The sequence below is a fragment of the Equus asinus genome, chromosome 6 (assembly GCF_041296235.1).
Source record: "Equus asinus isolate D_3611 breed Donkey chromosome 6, EquAss-T2T_v2, whole genome shotgun sequence".
Lineage (NCBI taxonomy): Eukaryota > Metazoa > Chordata > Mammalia > Perissodactyla > Equidae > Equus > Equus asinus.
In genome coordinates this window covers 9,532,706-9,554,966 of record NC_091795.1, presented here as the reverse complement: position 1 = coordinate 9,554,966, position 22,261 = coordinate 9,532,706, and the positions used below count along the sequence as shown (strand labels likewise).

General features: G+C 41.3%; 1 protein-coding gene across 4 annotated transcripts; it reads left to right on the top strand.

Annotated features, from left to right (window-relative positions):
- Positions 1-1,694: 1,694 nt before the first annotated feature.
- C6H2orf49 (chromosome 6 C2orf49 homolog) lies at positions 1,695-22,240 on the top strand. Of its 4 annotated transcripts, XM_070511552.1 has the most exons (6): positions 1,695-1,858; positions 3,584-3,750; positions 6,500-6,626; positions 6,753-6,875; positions 8,522-8,596; positions 21,887-22,240. In XM_070511552.1, the coding sequence occupies exons 1-5, from the start codon at positions 1,760-1,762 to the stop codon at positions 8,576-8,578; spliced, it is 573 nt and encodes a 190-aa protein (XP_070367653.1). In that variant the 5' UTR covers positions 1,695-1,759; the 3' UTR covers positions 8,579-8,596; positions 21,887-22,240. The 4 variants fall into 4 exon arrangements, with proteins under 4 accessions (XP_070367653.1, XP_014699032.1, XP_014699033.1 ...); XM_014843546.3 differs by having other exon boundaries at positions 6,500-6,875; XM_014843547.3 differs by lacking the exon at positions 21,887-22,240 and having other exon boundaries at positions 1,696-1,858; positions 8,522-11,665.
- Positions 22,241-22,261: the final 21 nt, after the last annotated feature.

The window sequence follows — 22,261 nt, the reverse complement described above, 5'->3', positions numbered from 1 at the left end:
GGTGATCGCATCTCTTAAACAGTTAAATGCTTCTGAACCCACCCTTGAGTTCCTCGGGACAATTAGTCTTGGTGACGTTTTGGCATCCTCAGAATTGATCATATTTTTGTAGACACTGCAATAATTTCCAATAAAATGACACACCATAGAGGATGCAAATAATGAGCATTTAGAACACGTCTGCCAGTCTAAGTTTTAAATGTGCAAAATATTTTGGGTTGTATATCTCTTTCACAAAAGATGAAAGAGAAGTAGAAAAGATTTCTTACTAAATTACCAGGGATTAGATCATAATTGACACCTACAATTTGTTTAAACTAAAATTGTTACTTCACTGTAGTCATAAGTGCTGTCAATGAAAATAACCCATAACCAATCTATAAATGAAAATTTGGGTGAGTTTATTCTGAGCTGAAATCTGAGGACCATGGCCCGGGGCCTTTCTTTCCGAAGAAAGAGAGGGCACCAAAGAAGTGAGGTATACAGAGTGGTTATATACCCCCATACAGGACGTTTCACATATGATTGAAGTGTCCCTCCCACAATAGTCACGAGATTGCCCTGTCAGCACAGCCCTTGATGGACACAGCAGGTAGTGGGTTTGCTCTCTCAGAGGGCGTAGCAGGAGGCAAGTCTATTGTCTTGAGCTGGGTGGTCACAGGTGAGCGCAGCAATCAGTTCCTAGCCTAAGGAACGATGCTTAATCCTTAAAGAAATACCAATGTTGGGAGGGGGAGGGGAGTTGCACCTTTATCTCAAGGCCTTTGCTCTTGCCATAGGGAATCTCTAAAGCAGATATACAATGCGTGCTCAACTCGGTCACGCCCTTTTGGAAAGACAAGGTCAGGCCTAATTAGGTTTACACAAAATGGCTTCCTCATATACTCCAATATATCCTATTACTTGCCATTTTTATTTGTCAGTGCAGAGAAAAAGTACTTGAATGTCAGTATCACTACTTCCTCATTCTCCGATCTTGAGTAAATCACCCTCTCTGCCTCAGTTTCCTCACCTGAAAAATAAGCGTCCTAGTAATTAATACATACTTCATAGGGCTGTTCTGAGGAATGAGATAATCCATATAAAACGCAGTACCTGGCACACAACAAGTGTCTAGCAAACACCTGGCTGTTGTCACCAGCGTTTCTGCCTGTTATTATTATTTTTTTCTGTTATTATTTTCATATGTGAGCAGTTAATTCTGAGTATTATTTCAGGGAACATACACTTGAGTGCCTATTACCTGTGAGGCACTGGGGTCACAGGGAATAAAGTCCCTGGCCTTACATCATATTGAAGGAGAATTAGGAAACAAACAATACACAGCTTACATTTAGAAAACCAAGATAATTTGAGATATGACAAGGGCCATACGTAGGGTAATGTCTAGCCTTCCCCGCCTCTTGCCCGCGAGGCTGCCCCTGGGCTCCCTTTGGCCTCCGCCACTGGATGTCACTGGAGCGCGATCAATCGTAGCCGGCTCCGCGACCTTCGCCTTTCCCTTTCTGCCTGCGAGACTTGGAACGCCAATGGTTTCTCCGGGAGACGCCTCCTTCCTTTCTTTCGCGGTGGGGGGTGGGGGGGGGGCAACCCCCAGCGACAGCCAGCCCAGCACCCTAACCGCCGCGAAAGGCGGAGCTGGATGCGCGGCGCACCCAGCATGACGACACGCTTGAGTCCCCGCCCGGTACGTCACTTCCGGCACGCTTCCTCCGCGGAGGCTTGTGGGTAGCCGGCCAGGGGTCTCCTGGCGACGACGATGGCGGGGGATGTGGGCGGTCGCAGCTGTACGGATTCGGAGCTGCTGCTGCACCCGGAGCTGCTGTCCCAAGAGTTCCTTCTCCTCACCCTGGAGCAGGTCGGGCGCGCCGGGGCGGGTGGGCCTGCCGGGAAAGGGGCCCGGACCTAAGCGCGTCCCAAGTAATCCTCGGTGGCGGTGGACACACCCGCCGCCGTCGCTCCTCCCGCCCGGATTGTGCCCCTTCGAGCCCACACAGGCCCACCAGGTCTCCCCACGCCCCTGTCCGGAAAAGAGACGCCCTCGGAATATCAGGAATTCCTGGGGAGTAGGAGTCATCTTTTGGGGGTCTTTGTTGGCTCGGAAAGAGGAGTCCTGGGCGACCCCCGCGGCCTGTGTGTAAGGAGGGGCCGGCGGAAGCGAGGGACTGGTAGAAGAACAGAATGAGGGGTAGTCGGCAGGGCCTGGCACGCCCAGGACGCATCGGAGAAATGGCCCATTTTCCACACTCTCCCCTCGTTTACAGATGGGGAAACTGAGTCCCAGAGGGGTGAAGTGACTTGTTTAAGGTCACGCCGTTGGTAAATGGTGCAGCCAGGAGAGAATTCAGGGCTCCTGGCTCTCCGTGTAGCGCTTCCTCTTTTTCAGCTGATGTGGCCTGAGATGGTAGGCGAAAAAAGTGTTGTTTCGTTTAAAGAGAATTACTGAAAGTTTCCTTGGGCTTTTATGTAGCATATTTTGTTGTTTTCACCTCAGTACTGTGCCTTTCTCTAATTTCCTCAAGCCCCCCTGCTGAGTAGCTTATTTTAGTGATTTTTACTTGGTGGTTCTCAGACTTTCCATTCTCCTTTTCCTTCCTAAATCCAAACTGTATCCGTAACGACTCCTGTGCCTTATGCTGTATGTTGTCCATGACGTTGAGAACAAATTGGAAAATGAGGGAGAATGAGGCGATTTTTAGATAGAGATGATTAGACGGTGACCGGAAGCTACTTGAAAGAACTGGTAAAAACACAAAGGGCAGGTTGTTTCTACTATTATCAGTAAGGGGATTGCAGTTTCCATCTGTAGGGCCTTTTGAAATCTTGGTAGTTAACTTCAATTTAAGAAGCACAGTAGAGAAACGTGGGAAACAATGTACAAGGTGAGATCTCCAGCCCATTAATCTGATCCCGATAGTAACACTTTAGATAACTTTTTGACAGAATGTACTGATTGTTCTCATTGTTAGCTTTCTTTTGTCTGCTTTCCCAGGCAGTACCCCATTTTCAGTTTGCTTCATAGATTAAGATGATGCTACTAGAAATGGTCTTCATGTCTGGTACATTGTCTGAGCAGTTGCAGGCAACATTCCTTGTTAACACTGAGGACATAACAACCATTGTCTTTTTTTTTTTAAAAACGTTTTTTATTTTATTTTTTTCCTTTTTCTTCCCAAAGACCCCTGGTACATAGTTTATGTTTTTAGTTGTGGGTCCTTCTAGTTGTGGCATGTGGGATGCCGCCTCAGCATGGCTTGATGAGCAGTGCTGTGTCCGCACCCAGGATCCCAACCCGAGAAACCCTGGGCTGCCGCGCTCAACTTAACCACTCAGCCCCTCCGTGGCCAGCCCCTCGACCATTGTCTTTAAGATGAGGCTGAACCTAACTTTTGCAGCGCTTAACCTATTTATGGTACTGTTTCCTGCAGTACCGTTTAGGACTCTTAAGCGTGTATATAATTGCGTAAACGGTTTTATAATTTGTTATTTAAGCAATAGTATTTTCCCTCGTTAGGTAGGTATGTGGTCAGTTATTAAAATGAAGGATGTTGTTTTGAAATTATTTTTGTTTCCTTTTCCACAGAAGAACATACCTGTTGAAAATGACGTGAGAATAAACAAAGACAATCTTACTGATCTTTATGTCCAGCATGCAATACCATTGCCTCAGAGAGATTTGCCAAAGAATAGATGGGGGAAAATGATGGAAAAGAAAAGAGAACAACATGAGATAAAAAATGAGACTAAAAGGTACTTTTCAGTGGTTCTGGTTTTCATCTTACCTCATGTGACTAAACAGTTGTGCTTTTCTTTTTTTCTCCAGGTAAACTTAAGTAAAAAAAAAAAATACATTTACTCAATAACTATTGAGCAACAGGCCCTGAGCTTATAGCAGTGAATAAGACTGACAAAATCCCCTGCTCATATTTTAATTGGGAGAAACATAATAAGTTAAGTGAAATACACGGTATGTCACACAGTGATAAATGCTAAGGAGAAAAGTAAAACAGGGAGAAGGATTACAATTTTAGGTAAACTGGCCAGGAAGAGCCTCACTGAGAAATGACATTTGGGTAGAGACCTGTGGAAAGTAGAGAGCAGGTTAGCGTTCTAGGCAGAATACCAGAGCCTGGGTCAGGAGTGTGCCCATGATATACCAAGAATAGCAAAGAGGCCCTTGAGGCTTGGAGTGGAGAGTAGAGGAGAGAGGTTTATTGGAGGTGAGTGGGGAGATTGTTTACCACATCATATACAGCTGGGTTAAGTCATTGTAAGGATTTTGGCTTTCCTCTGAGATGGGAACCCATTGAGGATTTTGAGCAGAGCGATGACACCATGTGATGTGCATTTTAACAGGCTCACTGTGGCTGCCGTACTGAGCAGTGATCTAAGGTGTGGGGAGGGGAACAGGGAAACCAGTTGGGGTGTGCCGTAATCTAGGCAGTAGATGGTGGTGACTGAGGTGGAGGACTTGGGAAGAGGCGGTCGGCTTCTGGGTGTATTTTGGAGGTAAGCCAACAAGATTTGCTGAATTGTGAGAAAAAAGTGGAGTCAAGTAAGACTCTAAGGTCTTTGAATAATATAGAAATGAAGAGATTGTCATGTAGCTTCAGGTACAGTATTAAAAATTTTTAAATTTCAGAAAATTTTTCATAAAACCACAAGCAAATGAATTTCCTTTTTAAAGAAAGTTACGTTTGATTTATCAGTGTAGTTGGTAAGTTAATGAGAGCAGAGTGTCCTAAGGTCCCTAAGTGAGCCAGTTATTTCTTTTCCTGTGTCTTATTTTATCAGAAGTGGATGCTGTTGATTAATTACTGAATTTCTTTTTAGAGCCTTCTGTTTCTAAGTTACTGCTGGAGGCAGTGTACTAGAGAGAGTGGGAGAAGATGGAGTGAGAAGAGAACACTAGCTCTGAGTTGATTACTGGTTTTATCTCTAGTTATGAAGAAAAACTCATGATTAATAGGGAGACTATTCCCCAAGTATGAGAGTAGTTGAAGAATACAACATGTGTATTCATAGTCTTTTGGAAAATAAATACATGTACCGTCTCACCTTTGATCAGGAACACATTCGGTTCAGATTGAGCGTCATTTTAGCTTCACAGTTACATATCGGTGCAGGCTGTGTATTAGTGGTAACTTTCATAAACCTATGCTGTACATATCTTAGTTTGCTTTTCTTGACTCTTAGTAAGGCAGTGTTTTCTGCTTGATCTGCACGTTCCAGCACATTGTCCTTTCAGTACTGTTATACTTGCTATGACAGTCCCTCCTAGTCCCTCAATATCATTTTGGAAAGGGTCTTTGGATGTGTTTTAAAAGATCACAATTTGACTCTTGAATTAGAGCATTGAAGCTGGAAGGATGTAAGAGATCATCTGGAATTGTTGAATCGCTTATTATTTTGTCTATAGAGGAACTGAGCTCCAGAGCAGTGTTGTGACGTGCAGTGCTTCTCAAATTTCAGCGTGCCTCTTGAACCTTAGGTTGAACGCCCACAAGCTGATGAGCCCTGCTCTCAGTCCCTCTCTTGCCCTTGTGCAGTGCTAGTGGGTGTACAGTGAGCTTATTTTTCTTCTTCTACCAAATGGTGTTCAAAGTGACCCAAGAATTGGTGAATTTGGACAGTCACCTAGAATCGGTTAAAATGCAGGTTGTGAATCAGTACAGGTTGAAGCCCCAGATTCTGCATGTACTACAAGCTTCCAAGGTGATACTGATGCTGCTGGTCCCTGGACCACACTTTGGGTAGCAAGGCTGAAAAGTGTTCTTCCTAATAACTGGCTGCTCAAGTTCTTTTAACACGCCTAATTAGAAGGTTTTTTTCATGAACTAATCTGTTGTTTCACTTGAGGTATAATGAATAAATGAATGCTTTTCTTGTGTATCTTTACAATGATGAGTGGAAATTAGGTCCTCAGAAGCTAAATAGAAAGACTTGCCAAATTTTAAAATTAAAATTATACAAATCTTACAGCTACAGTTAGTTTAGCAAATGCCTTGACTTTAGAGACCTTTAATGAATGGAAATAGAATGTTCTGCCTCATTGTTTGCAGACTGCCATTATGGTAGTCTTAGTATAGTTTTATAGTTTATCATCCTTTCTAAATGATAATTGGTACACGGTCAAAGATAACCCTATCAAAAAGATGGTAATTTTTAAAAATTAAAAAAAAATTTTAGTTATTGGATAGTCCTGTTTTAAGTTCTAAGTTTGGTTGGTTGGTTGATGTTTAAAAAGTAACTTTATCTTGTGTATACATTAAAAGTAACTTTACATTTCTTGTCAATAAATATTTTTTAACTTTAAAGCACTAGAAAATTATCATTTCACTTAGGGTGAACAGAAAATTTCATTTCCAGTAGTCCTACATACAGTAGATTAGTCTTATCAGTAAATCGTTTTGGTCACTTTTATTTTAATTTTGAGTTTCAGTGAACTGGTTTGCCATTACACATGGTCTTTTTCATGAATTCATCTCATTGATTTCAGGAGTAGCACTGTAGACGGGTTAAGGAAAAGACCCCTCATTGTATTTGATGGAAGTTCAACAAGTACAAGCATAAAAGTGAAAAAGACAGAGAATGGAGATAATGAGCGACTCAAGCCTCCCCCTCAGGCAAGCTTTACCAGTAATGCCTTTCGAAAATTATCAAATTCCTCTTCAAGTGTTTCACCCCTAATTTTGTCTTCCAATTTGCCTATGAACAATAAAATGGAACACAATAATAATGACACTAAACAGAACCATGACTTAACGCATAGGAAAAGTTCTTCAGGCCCTGTGAAGTCGCCACCTTTGTCCCCTGTTGGAACTACTCCAGTAAAATTAAAGCGAGCTGCTCCTAAGGAAGAAGCCGAGGCCGTGGTGAGTAAGGGGTGGTTTCCATGCTAATAAAAGACGTGAATGAAATTTCTGAGCAGTTGGCCTCATAGCTGAGGTTGGTCGGCTGTGCTACAAGCTGCTCTTAAACCCCTAAATGATCTGTCTTAATTTTGCATCTCATTTCTCATGTGTTTGAACCCTGGAATTTTAAAATCCATGATGATAAGCTCATGCTTTTTAAAATGTACTCAATTTATTTCTGCTTAAAATGTGTGAAAAGAGAGAATCTCTTAGGCACTTTTCCTAGATTTTTCTCATTTAGATCCTTTAACTATGTTAGAACTAAAAGAGAGGAATATTCCTTTGTTAGTGAGGCTCAGAATGTTAAGTAATTTGTCCAGGGTCGCACATTCATTAAGTAGCCTTTTAGAACTTGACCTTATGTCTGTCTGTTTTGCACTTACCTTAAAACCACACGAGAATCTTAGGATTTACCACTTGCCTCCTGTACCCCTCAGATATTCTTGTCGTTGGACAGGTAGAGGAAGCTTGGGGGAACCTGCCGTATTGTGTTCTAGTGTACAATTACAGTTTCTTTGCGGGGAAGAGGAGCGTGTCAGCTAAGAGTGGGAAGAATAATCCAGGCCTCAAATATTGCACTAAGAAGTGAGCCTCAAGGATTTTTTTGTCACTTTCTTCAAAAGCATTTTTCTCCCCAAGGGAATTTTACTCTTTCAGTGAGGTGTGATTTGTTTGTTTGTTTGTTTGTTTAATCTTTTCTTGCTTTAAGATCTTAGATTGTGAGGTTGAGGGAGGAGATGGGCTAGGCAAGGAGGAAGCAGATCTGGAGCAGTCAGTGGTTCTTAACTGTGGAGCCACGTTCCTGAGGGTTACTGGAGATAGTAAGAACATGATCGCCTTTTGCCCTTGTTCCCGACACAGACATAGATGAATCTTGTCAATTTGCTGTTTTCTTGTTTAACTTGAGGGGTGATTCAGGTCTCGAGGATATTTCAGTTTCTTTTGCAGAAGAAAGAGAATGCGTTTGGGGAGATTGTGATCACCAGATGGCTGGCCCCCAGCAGCCATTGCAGATTGCCCAGGGGCTTATCGGAGTGACCCTTTGTTTGTCTGAAGCTCCTCCTGCCAAGCCCCTTAGCTTTATAAACTCCTCCTGCTTTTTGTTCTTGTTAAGGTGGATTTGAGGGAACCCATGCTTCCACCTTCTTGTCTTGGCAAACTCGAATGGGGCCTTTCTCTGTCTCCAAGCACCCATGTCTCAGTGTTTGGCTTGCTGTGCATTGGGCACACGAATTTGAGATTAAGAGGTTTGGTATCAAATGTGCCTTAGGATCACCTGGAGGAACTTCCAAAAAACCCAAACAAGAGTCAGAGGCTCATCCCCGCCACCTCCTTGGATTCTGGTTTAATTGGTTCTGGGATCAGGCCCAGGCTTGGCATGCTTGTTAGTGCCCTGAGTGATTCTGATACGCAAACCTTTGAGAACCACAGCTAGAAGAAGTGGAGGCTGGCTTTTTCCCCTCATCTCCTAAAATCTTTTCCCACCAGATGGCAGCAGTGATCTACCATTCATATATTAGTAGTACACCTCGGTGGTTTAGATGTCCATTTCAGTTATTCTCTGATATTTCTGCAAGTATAAACTGATTTGTCTTCATGTCTTTCAGAATAACCTGAAGCCCCCAGAAGCGAAGAGGAAGATACAACATGTTACATGGCCGTGAAGGAAAGTTTCCAAAAATGTAAATATAATTGTAACTGTAGTTTTTCAAACACTTTCACATATACTGACAGTATTTACAGAGATCCTGATTGTTATAGAATTTTCTTAAGAGGTTTAAAATTAGGTTCAGAAAAATAGTCTCGTCTTTCCTTTCCTTTCCTCCTTTCCTCTCTTCCTTTTTTAAAAAAATTCTTGCCTTTCATGCCCTGATTAGGAAAGAATTTGTTTTAAACGAATGGCTTAGTATAAGTCATTTATCTTGACTCTAGTCAAATCATTAGCTGCAAGTCTGGTCCAAAGCATCTGATGAATTTTAGGAATTATCCTCATTAGTCTATTTCAGTCTTTGGGGGAATTTGAGATTTTTTTTTTAAAACTCGAATACTTCAGTAGTTCACAATTTTTATTTCTTTTCCCAAGCAAAAGATAACAGTTCCTCAAAATATTTTAATAAAAACTGCCAAACTCATCCTCCAGGTTCACCAAGAAAAGCATATTTGTAGTGCTGCCAATAAACTATTAGAATATGTGGATAAAATTGCTGTTTTTTTAAGTGCTTGCATTGCTTCTTCCCATAAATCAAAAGGGAAATCAGTGCTTGCTGTTGCTCCTTTCCTTGAAGTCCTGACAGAATTAATTTATTCTGAGTTGACTGGCCAGTCTCGCCCCTGGTCCACCGGTGAGAACGTTCTTGTCCTGCTGCAGCCCTCCTACCCTTTTCATGAGCAGTCTGTGATCTCCCTCTGAGCTCAGGTATCACACCCTCCTAGGAGCTTACTCTTTTCAAAATGAAGCTAACTGTAAAATCTTCTGGTGAAGTAATCATGTTAGAAGTGGTACCTCATGGCAGGAAGTTTAGAGACTAGGAAGAGTGGAATAGAATTCTAGAACTTAAGAGAGTCCAGGAAGTATGGCAGTGAGGGGGGAAAACTCAGTGTGACCTGGAGTGGGCAGAGAGGAGATGCTGAAGTCAGAAGTCAGCACAGAGTGACAGCACAGGAGAGGTGTACCAGCTGGACGGGGCTACCTGCTGGTGCAGTATGGACAGCTTCCCACAGAGCTGTCACACACACACAGAAGTGTCTAGTAAGGGTTTGTGTTTGTCTTCAAGTGGTGTTCTCATTCCACTTGTATAGTGGAAGTCAGTGGGAAAATAGGGTACACCTTATATTCTAGTTCTAGTGTCCACTTTTCTGCTATATATTTCTAACCAAGCGCAAAGGATAGTTTATACTTTTTCCCTTGTATGATTGATCTTCAAATTGGGGTTTGCTTTTTCACTACTTTTAGAGGAGTCTCATTCTTCTTTTGATTTGTTTGAATGAGCATTTTAGTTCAGCTATTGAATAGCCTTACAAAAAATTAATTCAGCCTTGCAGGTAAGTACTGTACTAAAATTTTAACTCTAGTTTTTAGCCATTCTGCCTTTATCCAGACTGTAAATCTGTACTCATAAGACACAATTGATACACACTAAGTGTTGCTAAATTGTTAATGTTGTGGTAGATTGTTAAATATATAGTTATCTGCAGGGCTGATATATGTAATATTTCTGTTGAAGGACAACTGTGATCCTATACATAATTGTATATTAAGGAGATTTTAAAAGTGCAGATTTTAGGGTAGAATGACAAATTATATTTTATATTCAGTTGTCCCCTCTGCTTCTATCTGCATTTCTCTCTTAGTTAAGAGAGAGTTAGCCATTTGACAGTTTTAAGTCAGTGGAAACTTATTTTTAGTTACTCAATAAAATTAATTTTTAATTTGTATATTTAACTTACAGAGTAGGTTGGTAATAACAGCTGAACTGTGTAACATTGTTGCTTCAAATTGAAGTTTATATTATGAACATTCAAAATCAGTGCTCATATAGCAGCATATTATTGAGCTATTTTGAGTTTGAAATGTGGAGAAGCACTAAACCATGTACTGTGTATTACATAATAGCAACATCTTAGAGTGCTGTGCCTTCGCAAGGTGTATACATACAGTTTGTCCTGATATGTCTTTCCTCACATGATGAAGCCTGCTGAATGATTGAACTCTGAAGCAGAAGTGTTGTTTTGGTGTGCTTTAAAGGTTAGAATGACAGGATTTGAATGGCGAACGACTTTGGAATACTCTTTACTCACTAACCTGGGTTAATATTGTTGCTCTTGATTCTATATTCCGATAAGCCTAGCTTTTCTTATTATTGGGGTAGGCAGATGATTGACATTAGAGTCAGTGAGTGGCTTCTGAGGTGTAGTTACAGGCACTTTACCACTTTCTGCCATTGGCAGGTGGACTTGTTCTTTTCTCTCTCTCTCTTTGGTTCCCTGTTTTCCTTTTTCTTATCTTCCTTTGCCATATTTTTACTTTCTTTGCTTCCACTCTTCTTCCTCCTTTCTGTAGATCTTAAGCTTCAGGCTTAGGTTTGCAAGTCCTAACTGCTTGGCCCTGAGGGGTGAAGAGGCTGACCCTAATCCTCTTCCATTTGAGGGATCGTAGGCTGCTGCATGAATTCTGGGAAGTCTCGAGACCCTGCAGCACCAGGGCACTCCCTTGCTTCCCACTGGCGGTAGAGGCAGCACAGTTTACCAAAACAGCTTTATTAGCCAGACAGCTACAAGGCACTTTGGAAAGCTGGTTCAACTATTACTTGGAGGCCATAATATTTTTGCTAGTATTAAAATTCTCCAGAATTTTAATTATTATTTGAAATAATATTTTGGTTGACTTAAGTTTTGATGATTCTAAAACTGATCTAGAGACTCATTCAATAGCAATGACCTTTTTAAAACTTACATTAAGTAAAACTGCCAGTAGATTAAATCATATGTGTGTAAGAGCTTCCTCTATTTACTACTGTGGAACTTCAGTAATTTTTAGAGGCTACAAAATGGTCAAAATGTTTTTAAGTGTGCTCTTTTATTAAATGCTTGTGCAGGTTTTGTAATTCAGTACAGAAAGTTTAACCTTGTAATGTACATTTTTCTATGTAAAAAGTCTTTTAAGTAGCCTTATCCTTATTTAAATAAACTGAATAAAATTATTGAGTAGGTCTGTCATTCATAAAAAAATAAAATGGAAAAATACTCTGTAATGACTTGATTTCTTTTTATTTGAGCAAACGCTATCTAAAAGTGTTATTCTTTCTAGTACAGCCTTCTGCACTTGGGGTGATTGGGATCAGGTGTGCTCCCAGTAGTCCAGCCACATCTTGGGGCCCCTGCTGTTTAGTGGTGGGTGCTAAAGTGGCCTGGGGTTTGGGATATCCTGCCGCTATAGAGACTGACGTGTTGGTTGCCAGTATGCTTTGAGGGAGGGAAACAGAAGTCCCCCAAACCTTAGGCCCTGTAAGCTTTCTTAACAACCTGGGACAAACCAGAGATTCAGTTGAGGGATTATCTGTGTTTGGGGTGATTTTACAAAAGTTAATTTCTAAGCTGGTATCTTAATGTTGGAGACTGAAGCTCTAAATGACTAAACTTGGAAAAGCCTGGGGTAACTTTCTACCTTGAACTTAAAAAGTAGATCCTTCACTTTTTGTCTAGACAGAAGAGACAGAAAAAAAAAATCTTACTTCCGTTTAGATTGTTTTTGCTAAAGTGCTTTTTACTAACTGAAGTGCTCTACTCTGTCAGTTATTAGTAAACTTGGTTGTCTTCCCTATTGTGGCAGAAAAAATAAAGATGTGAATTAATTTCCTGCTCAGTGCAATAATGGATAATCGTAAAGACAGAAAGAAAAGCAAACTGAGTCATGAAGTAATGAAGGATGAGGTAGGTAGGGTGAGACACTACTTCAAATATAGTGGTTGGGAAAGGCCTCTTTGAGGAGGTTATATTATGGGGGAGATAGTTATGGAAAGTTTTCAGGAAAAGCATCCTGCTTGTGGTAGATTTTAAATGGCTACATATTCTTTGTTACTCCTCCCATCCAAGGTGGAGTCTGTTTCCCACAGCTCAAATATGGACTGGTCTTGTAATTTGCTTTGTTTCAAATGAAAGCTTCTACTCCCACTCCTGGACCCATCTTGCAGCCATGTGAAACAGCCGGCTAGAAAAACATGTTCCAGCCAATAGCTAGCACCAACCACCAGACATGTGACTGTTAGTCACCCATCCCCACTCTAGCTACCAGGTGACTAGCTGCCCGAGTGTCCCAGGTGACACCAGCCCAAATAGCTGACTCAGAATCCTGAGTGAATAGAATGAGGCTTGTGTTAAGCCACTTAGTGTTGGGGATGTTTGCTATCCAACACTAGGAGACTGAGATACCAGAGAAGGGCAAAGCGAAAGCCATGAGGCGTTTAGAACAGAAAGACTCATGTGACTCAGATCAGCGAAAACAGCAGAGAAGGTAGGCAGGAGCAGAGGGTGTAGGATCTTGTGTAGATCCTGGTAGACTTTGGGTTTGATTCTAAGAGCAATTGGAAGCTGTTTGTTAGCTGTGTTCAGACTGAACAAAGCATTCAGTTTAGTCAGAAAGACAGAAAATTGACTGACTGAACAAATACATAACAGCCCTAAACATTTTTTTCTCTAGTAAAATTATCCACGTTTTTTGGTACTTTTAGCCTATTTGAACTAAAATATTTATATTTCTTTGACTGGTAATTAAACCTTAGGGGATTATAAAATACCAGTAAGAGATATTTTTTATAAATATAGAAACAAGCCTTCTGTTATGTCTATTCTGCCCTGCTGTGTAGTCTTTTAAAATTTTAAAAAATAAACCTTTTAGGGAAGTTTTAGATTGATAGAAAAATGCCAAGGTAGTAGAATTTCCATATACCACACACCCAGTTTGTCCTATCAGTACTATACATTAGTATGGTACATTTATTGAAATAAATCAGTAGTGGTACATTGTTAGCTCAAGTCCATAACTTTATTCAGATTTCCTTAGTTTTTACCTAATGTCCTTTGTCCCAGGATCCCATTCAGGATACCACCTTACATTTAGTTATCCTACCTCCTTAGACTCAAATCGGCTGTAACAGTTTTGCAGACTTGCCTTAAGCTTTTCATGACCTTGACATTTTTGAGGAATAGTGGTTAGGTATTAGGTAGAATGTCCGCAAATTTGAATTGTCCACCATGTTTTTCTCATGAGTAGACTGGGGTCATGGGTTTTGGGGGGAAGATCACACAGGTAGAGTGCCACTTTCCTCACAAATTAAGGGTGCAAACAATCACCATGACAACACTTTTGAGGTGAATGTTGGTTACCTGGGGTACTGTTTGTCAGGTTAACACACAGTTAATTATTCTTCCTTTTCATACTGTACTCTTTGGAAAGAAGTCACTTAAGGAGTAGGGAGTTACGCTGCACCTTGCGGGCCAAGTAGCTACATAAATTATTTAGAATTCTGTGCAGTAGATTTGTCTGTGCTCCCCCATTTTATTTATTTAATAATTTGTGTCAGTGTGGACTCTCAAACTTTGAGTTATAATCGAATGCTTTTTTTGCTCAATTGTTCTAACTTTGGCCATTGAAAACTCTTTGAGTTGGCTCCTGTGTCCCTTTGATTTACCTCATCATTGTGGTTTCTTTTGAGCACTTCCTTACTTTCTGGCACTACAAGATGGTCCAGGTTCATCTTGTGGATTTCCTGCCCCAGTCCTCGACTCAGCCATTTCTCCAAGGAGCGCTGGTTCCTTTTATTGAAGAATGGTGTTAGAAAGCAAGATCTAGGCACTAGATGTGCTCATTGCTACTGGGGTGTCATTGCTTTTAGGCCTTCGCAACTGACAGAGCACGGAGATAATGTATGTTCTATACTAACCCCTGTATTTACACATAAATATTTCTGTACGTAACTATCTTTAGTAAGCTAAACATGAGTTCATACTGATGTTTCCAATTCTAATCCGTTACCATATGGATCATTCTAGACTTCCCTTGCTTGCTTGTCTGTACTTCCCACCCCAATAGTGAGACACCTGTCTCCCACCATCCACCATCCATTTACTCAATTGTTCAATTTCAGTATACAGGTGTAGCAGTGGCAGAATTGTTACCTGTACTGATGTGGGAAACAACTTTATCAGAGCACGGTGATTACGTACAGTTCCTTATGCTTTTATTCTTATGGACTCCACTCATTTCCAGTTTTACTAAGTCATATCACTTAAAAAATATGGAGTTTTATCATTTTAATGAAAAAGAGAATGTCTGTTTTTCTCTATTTTCTTTTTAAAGATTTTATTTTTTCCTTTTTCTCCCCAAAGTCCCCCGGTACATAGTTGTATATTCTTCGTTGTGGGTCCTTCTAGTTGTGGTATGTGGGATGCTGCCTCAGCGTGGTTTGATGAGCAGTGCCATGTCCTCACCCAGGATTCGGACCAACGAAACACTGGGCCGCCTGCAGCGGAGCGTGCGAACTTAACCACTTGGCCACAGGGCCAGCCCCTGTTTTTCTCTATTTTCTTAATCAAGTAAACCAAACAAATTCCCTGGACAAACATTCATTCAACAGGTGTTTACTGTCTTTCACATCTTAAATAAGGAGTTGGACTAATAAGACACGGTCCCTGCCCTCAAGGGGCTGTATCCTTTTATCAATCCCAATCGATTAAGTCTAAACATTCAAATCATTTGAGAAGGAATCTGAAGAACTTTTAATAATTAAAGTCACAGTATCCTGTGCACTACATAGTTTACTAGTTATGTTTTTAATTCCTTGATGCCTGAGGAAACCAACCAAAAACAGAGAATGGGTTTTTCTTTTAGAAGATCCCCTCAGAACCTGGGAGATTTTTAAATTCATATGCTTCTAATTATTTAACTGCTAATAGGTGTCTGGGGATAACATTACCCTGCTCTTATTTTCGTAATAGAGACTTATTTGTTAATCTCTCTATATTCCTTCTGGCACCCTTAGAAAGGTCAGTTTCCTAGTTCATGGACACATCGGCCTGTGCATTGCCCAGACCTTTCCTTTTCAGTGTTTCAGAAAAACTCATGTATTCAGAAGTGGCGTTTCCTCCATAATCATCTCTACCTATAAGAAAATACTGTTTGTTTTATTTTAGATTTAATGTTCTCCCTTAACCTTATCAAGCAGTCAAATGATGGATTTTTCTCATTCTTTCCCAGTAGAGGTTATTCAGACTGTAAGCACACTCTAATCCAGCACTCTGATTTTAGAGAAGAGGAAACTGATGCCCAGAGAGAACGTGACTTCTCTAAAGGCATGCAGTGATTTGGTGGCAGAAGAGTGACTAAAACCTAGATCTCTTGTTCTTCTCTATTAACCCAGAGATGAAACCCCTCCACCCTGGGAATAGTGTGTGAGGGTGCCAGCTTTTAGAATAGCAGTTATTCATAAGGACTGTCAACTTGGCTCATGGAGAGAAGAGATGTAAGTACTATAAAACTTCGTAGCGCTTGGTTTTGCACTGCTGTCAGATCTCCCTCAGGAAGGACAACGGGCTAGGACTCAGGAGACCTCGCTTCTAGTGTGTTGGCCTCTAATAAAGTGAGCTTTATTCTTTCTGGGCTTCTATTTCCTCCTCTGTCAAGCAGGTGGATTCCACACTGATCTTAAGTCTCTTCTAGATCTTATTTCTCTGTATTTCTACCTTATACTTATCCCTGAGACCCCTTAGTCTGTCATTTAATAGCCAGGCAGAAAATGAGAGGTGCCCTGAAGTCTGAGGGAGCATCACTAAAGATGACTGAGAATTGATTTTATACTTTATGTATTTTAAGTTTCTAAAGTAATACGATTAATTGATACCCAAATTAATACTGCATTTATTCTGCTTTACTATAGCTAATGTTTTAAATTTTTTTTCCAAAGGGAATTAGGGTTTATTAGGCTGATTTATGACTTGAGGACAGCCCTCTGCCTACAGATTGGATTGTGTCCATTTGTAGAAAGTCAATGATGTGTTCTAAATATACCCTGGCTTCTCCTATGTCGATGACAAGGATTTCTCTGCTAGTGTCTAAGGTCTGCTCCACCAACAGCACTGAGGTCTTTTGCAGACATTCCCTTAAAGTTTTTCCAGAGATTAAGCTGTCACTAAGAAAAATATTGAGACAGTAGTAGCCAGCTAGTTCAGGGGTCATCGCATCCCAGCAGGTACATTTACTGAGCTGCTTGCTGTGTTCAAGGGCTATGCAAGGTGACTGCCTCTTAAGGGAAACTGCTTCCGGTTACTTCAGTGACTGGATTCTCATGGTTTTGGTTGAAGGTACACTAGTTTATTAAGAATTTTACAATGTCCTCAGTATTAAATATTACTGCAAAGTTTAAATATATATGTGTATTTTTTTTTAGTGAGGAAGATTGGCCCTGAGTTAACATCTGTTGCCAGTCTTCCTCTTTTTGCTTGAGGAAGATTGTAGCTGAGCTAACGTCTGTGCCCATCTTGCTCTATTTTATGTAGGACGCCACTGCAGCGCAGCTTGACAAGTGGTGCTAGGTCCATACCTAGGATCCAAACCTGCAAAGCCTGGGCCGCTGAAGCAGAGTGCGTGAACTTAACTATTATGCCATCAGGCTAGCCCCTAAATAGATAATTTATTCTACAAGATAGTTATGCATTTACATCAAAGCTTAAGAAACTGAAATACAGATGGTCCCTGACTCACAACGGTTCAACTTATGATTTCCTGACTTTATGATGGTGTGAAAGCAATCTGCATTCAGTAGAAACTGTACTTTGAATTTGGAATTTTGATCTTTTCCCAGGCTAGCAATGTGTGGTGCAATCCTCTCTCATGATGCTGGGCAGCAGCAGCAAGCCACAGCTCCCAGTCAGCCACACAATCACGAGGATAAACAACCAATACACTTCCAACCATTCTGTACCCAGAGAATCATTCTGTTTGTCACTTTCAGTCCAGTATTCAATAAATTACATGAGATACGCAACAGTCTATTATAAAATAGGCTTTGTGTAGGTGATTTTGCCCAACTCTAGGCTAATGTAAGTGCTCTGAGCACATTTAAGGTAGGCTGGGCTAAGCTACGATGTTCAGTAGGTTAGGTGTATTAAATGCATTTTTGATTTATGATATTTTCAACTTATGATGGGTTTATCAGGACATAACCCCATCGTAAGTCAAGGAACATCTGAAGACAAAATCACTGTAAGTCTCAACATTGTAGAATGTCACAAAGAGGAATTAACTAATGCAATGTTTATAGTTAGGTTTTCTTACGCTCAAAATTAGAGAAAAAAGTTCACTCTGACTTCTTTAAGGAACAATTCTGCTGGAAAAAACGTTTAAGAAAAGCATCCATAAAAGCATTGGAGAGCTGACAGGCAAAAATCTAAGAAAACACAAGATCTTGGAGAAGTAGGCCATTTAGTTTGATGCTAAATGGAATGGAAACTGAGCCGTGGTTCATGTGACTGATGTAAAGGAGAGAGAAGTCAAAGCCCAGAGACCCCAAGATAGGAGCCCTTAACAGCTGCGAGCCCAAAGAGAGGCCCACAGGGTAAAGGTGAGTTAGAAGTAAACCTGCCCTGCTGAGGGAAGGAAGGAAGAGAAGAGGGCAGGAAGAGAAGAAAGAAAAGGAAAATAGGAAGGAAGAACAGGAAAGGGAAAGGAAGAAGAGACAAGGGCGGTGGAGGCAGGAAGCAAGCAAGCAGGCCCTCGTGCAGATTTGTGGTCAAAATTTACTTCGCCGGGATGGTGAGAGGCAGTGACTGGGAAGTAGTTCCAGTCTCATGGGACTCCCAGCATGCCACAGACAACGGGAATCATCTCTGCAGGAAGATGCGCTCATTCTAAGCCTCAGGAAACACCCACTGATCATGTTTTAAAGGCAGTGATTATCACAAGTCAAAATTACCCAAGCCTGCAAAGAAGCATGAGAAGCATGAGTACCAAGCATGAGATGCAGCAGGAAAGCAGGCGGTGGAGACTGATGCCCAAAGTGTTCGCGTGTTAGAAAAATCAGGTAAAGATCAAGCAAGTTTGCTCGCTGTGTTTAAAGAAAAAGACAAGCTTTAAAATAACTGTCCAGTACAGGAAACTGTAAAAAGTATAACATGTATTTTTAATTTATTTTTATTGAGGTATCATAAAATACTGTGAAGCTTAAAAAATCTTATACAGCTCAGTGAATTTATATATATTTAAATATGTAACCCCTACCCAGATCAAAATATAGATCACGAGTTGGCAAACTGTCTATAAAGAGCCAGATAGTAAGAATCTTAGGCCTGTGTGCCATACAGTGTGTAAATGAAAGGGTGTGGCTGTGTTCCAACAAAACTTTTTAAAGAAAACAGGCAGTGGGCAGGATTTAGCTCATGGGCCATAGTTTGCCGACCATAATATACAATATTTCCAGCATCTCAGGAGGTTTCCTCATGTCCCTTCCCATGCAGAGAGGTATTCACTATCCCGACTTCCACCTCCACAGTTTAGTTTTACATGCTAACATTCATTTTCTGCACTTTTATTTATGTTTTTTTTTCACAATTTAATAACAAGACTTGCTTAATAAAAAGGATTATCATAGAACTGTATTATTTTGAAGCCGCTCAGAAATATCGTTCAATAGAGTGATTCCCAGCTGACCAAGGAGATGGGTAGAGCCGGGGTAGAGTTTTGTGTGTGGTTGGCCTCAAACGACAGACTCTCCTGAGGCGAGTGCGCCCCTCACATCGCAGTGCACTGCTTTCAAGACTCCTCCCTTTCCTTGGCTTTCAGCACTTGACTGTGATGTGTTTGGGTATGGATCTCTTTGCATTTTTCCTACTTTGAGTTTGTTGACTTTATTGGATGTGTGTTTTTAGATTAATGTCTTTCATCAAATTTGGGGAAGTTTTCAGCCCCTTAATTCTTAAGATACTTCTTCTGTCCCTTTTCTCTCTCCTCTCCTGGCACTCCCATCACGCATACGTTTGTGCACTTAATGGTGTCTTACATTTCTCTGAGGCTCTGTTCACTTTTCTTCATTCTTTTTTCTCTGTTTTTCAAATTTCATAATCTGCATTGATCTATCTTCAAGTTCACTCATTTTTTTTTTCTCCCAACTCAGCTCTACTGTTGAGCCCCTCTAGTGAATTGTTCATTTTGGTTATTAATAGTTTTCGACTCCAGAATTTCCACTTGATTCTTCCTTTTGTTTTTTTTTGAGGAAGATTAGCCCTGAGCTAACATCTGCTGCCAATCCTTTTTGCTGAGGAAGACTGGCCCTGAGCTAACATCCGTGCCCATCTTCCTCTTGATTCTTTTTTATAATGTTCATGTCTTTAGCGGTATTCTCTACGTGATGAGTAATTTTTATCACACATGTTCCTTCAATTCTTTAAACATGGTTTTCTTTAGTTCTTTGAACGTGGTTATACTGTATGTTCAGCCAGTGTTTGGTCAGAGGTTCTGCTTGAGCCCTTTCAGCTAATAAGACTTCTGCTCTTTGCTGATGATCTGTGTATGGCTTGAAGAATGATTTCAAGTCTTCCCCACATCCCACTCTGATTGCTCCTGAGTCGGTGCAACCCATTCCATGCCCAGTCTTATGGACCCCCAGGGGTAAGTGGGACCCCAGGAGTGCTCCTCTTAGCTGTCTCTTTCCCTGGGTCTCTCTATTAAACTTCTGGCTGATGTGCCATTTTGCTTTTTTGTTGCTAGTATCATGGAGCTACCAGTCCCCTCTTACTTGCTTGCCACCAAGATCTCTATTGTTTTTGACAATCCCTTTAGACACAGATTTCTCCATTCTTGGTACCAAAGTCAGTCCCCTCAGGCAGAGCTGCTGAGCTACCAATGCACAGAGCGTGCCTCTCCCCTGGGAGCTGGAAGTGTCCTGCTTCCCCTAGAGTAGCACGCCTTCTTAAGAGTAGGTGCTGGGAGGGGAGGATGGTAGCCCCTGATCTTCTCAGATTGCCCCTCCCATTGGAACCTGTACCCTTATGAGCAGGCCGTAACAGGGGCCATTGGAACCCTGGGATGCTCAGCCTGTCCTATCTGGGGCAGGGCCCTACATACAGTAGGAGCCCGTCCCTTCCTGACTGCACTCACCCAGGGCAGATAGCCTGGAGGAGAGCTGCTGTCACGTGAAGCTGAGGTGTGGGAGTGGGCTGGGATAGGGCTGTGGCTCAAATGCCGCAGGCTCTGTTTGCTTATTAACATGTAGATTTTCCTGAACAAATGGTTCTCTATTTGCTGTATGCTTTTAGGGAAATTTTCAGAGACTTTGTTATTCAGTTTATATATATAGTTTTCCCATTTAAATGGTTGTTTCACTGGGAAGAGGGTCAGCTGAGCTCTGTACACCACCATTCCAAAGTCCCACCTAGTCAGTTCTTGGAGCCTTGGCTGGCCTGCTTGGAGTCTGGTCTACGCATGCGTGGTTCAGTTGTCAGCCAGGGATTTGCAGAGCTTTCATACCAAGAACTTGGGGCCCTCTTTTCTAGAATTTTCCCTCTTACTTTCCAGAGGCTGTTTATCCCAAACTCTGGCCTCTGGTTGTTCAAGCCAGTAAGACTGCAGGTTTTCTAATAGGGTTTTAGCTACCCTGTTGGGGCTGCCCTGGGACAAAAGCCATAAAAATGGGAAACCTACTCATTGCTGTTCTCTTCAAGCATCCACTCCCCTCCAAAGTCTTCCAGCTTTGGGTCATGCTCCAGTGTTTCAAAAACTTTTAAAAAATATTTTGTGCAGACTGGTTGTTATTTGAGGGAAGATTAGTCCAATAGGAGCTACGTACTGGAAGTGGCACTCCCCCTTACCATTAGTTGAAGGTTGGATATGACTCGTGTGTCTGTGATTTTAGCGAGGAACAGGCAGGATGTTCCATAATGAAATTTAGAAAGCTTTTACTTTTTTGGGGGGGAGGAGGAATTTTGCCATTTTAAAAAAAAGCATATTTGCAAGAATGCTTTTACTTTTATGTTACATATGAAGTGGAAGATGGCAGAACAACTAACAAGGTGGAGTTAGTTACTCTTTTAAGCAAAGCCTCAAGCTAACGACAAACCCAGAAGGCCTGTCTCAGACATTATCAAACACTTCTCACAGTGACCAGCACTCAGATTAAGAAACTGACTTCACTCTGCTCAGCATAGATGGGACTTGATTTCCACCAGATTTTTCTGTTGCACGGCATATCATTTTATCACATTGCATTGTCTTAGAAAACTAAGGACAAAAAGTCACTTGTTACCATTCTAAAAAGAGAAATACGCAATGCCCTGTCTCATAAATTGGCTCAGTGCTTTCCGACTATATACTGTGCTTTCAAAGATGATTTTACAGGCTACTGCTACACGAGGGGCTCAGGGTGCTATCTGTATAGCAGTGATTCTATCTGTCTGTCTGTCTTTTACTGTCTTTCTTATCTTTTCAGAAACACTTACTGAAGGCTTCCAGTATGCCCTAAATTGCTCGGTGTTAAGAATATACAGATGAACAAGATGTCATCTCTGGCCTCGAGGTGCTAGTGTCCTTTTGTAATCCTTCACTTTATGGAAGAGAAGGCAGGTCATTGGAAGATATGGATCCATGACAATGGGAAAACAGCTCTGTCAAGAAAAGTGACCCCAACACTGCCTTCACTGTCATTAGCTCCTATTCTGGAGCTTATGTTACTGCATCAAAGGCAGAGCGTTAAATTCCAAGAGAAACAGAGTTTGGGAGAGGGGAACAAAGAGAATGTAGCAAGGAAGAGGTTGGGGTGCTGAATGAAGGCTTTCTTTTAAATAAAAGGTACGATGCAATTTCA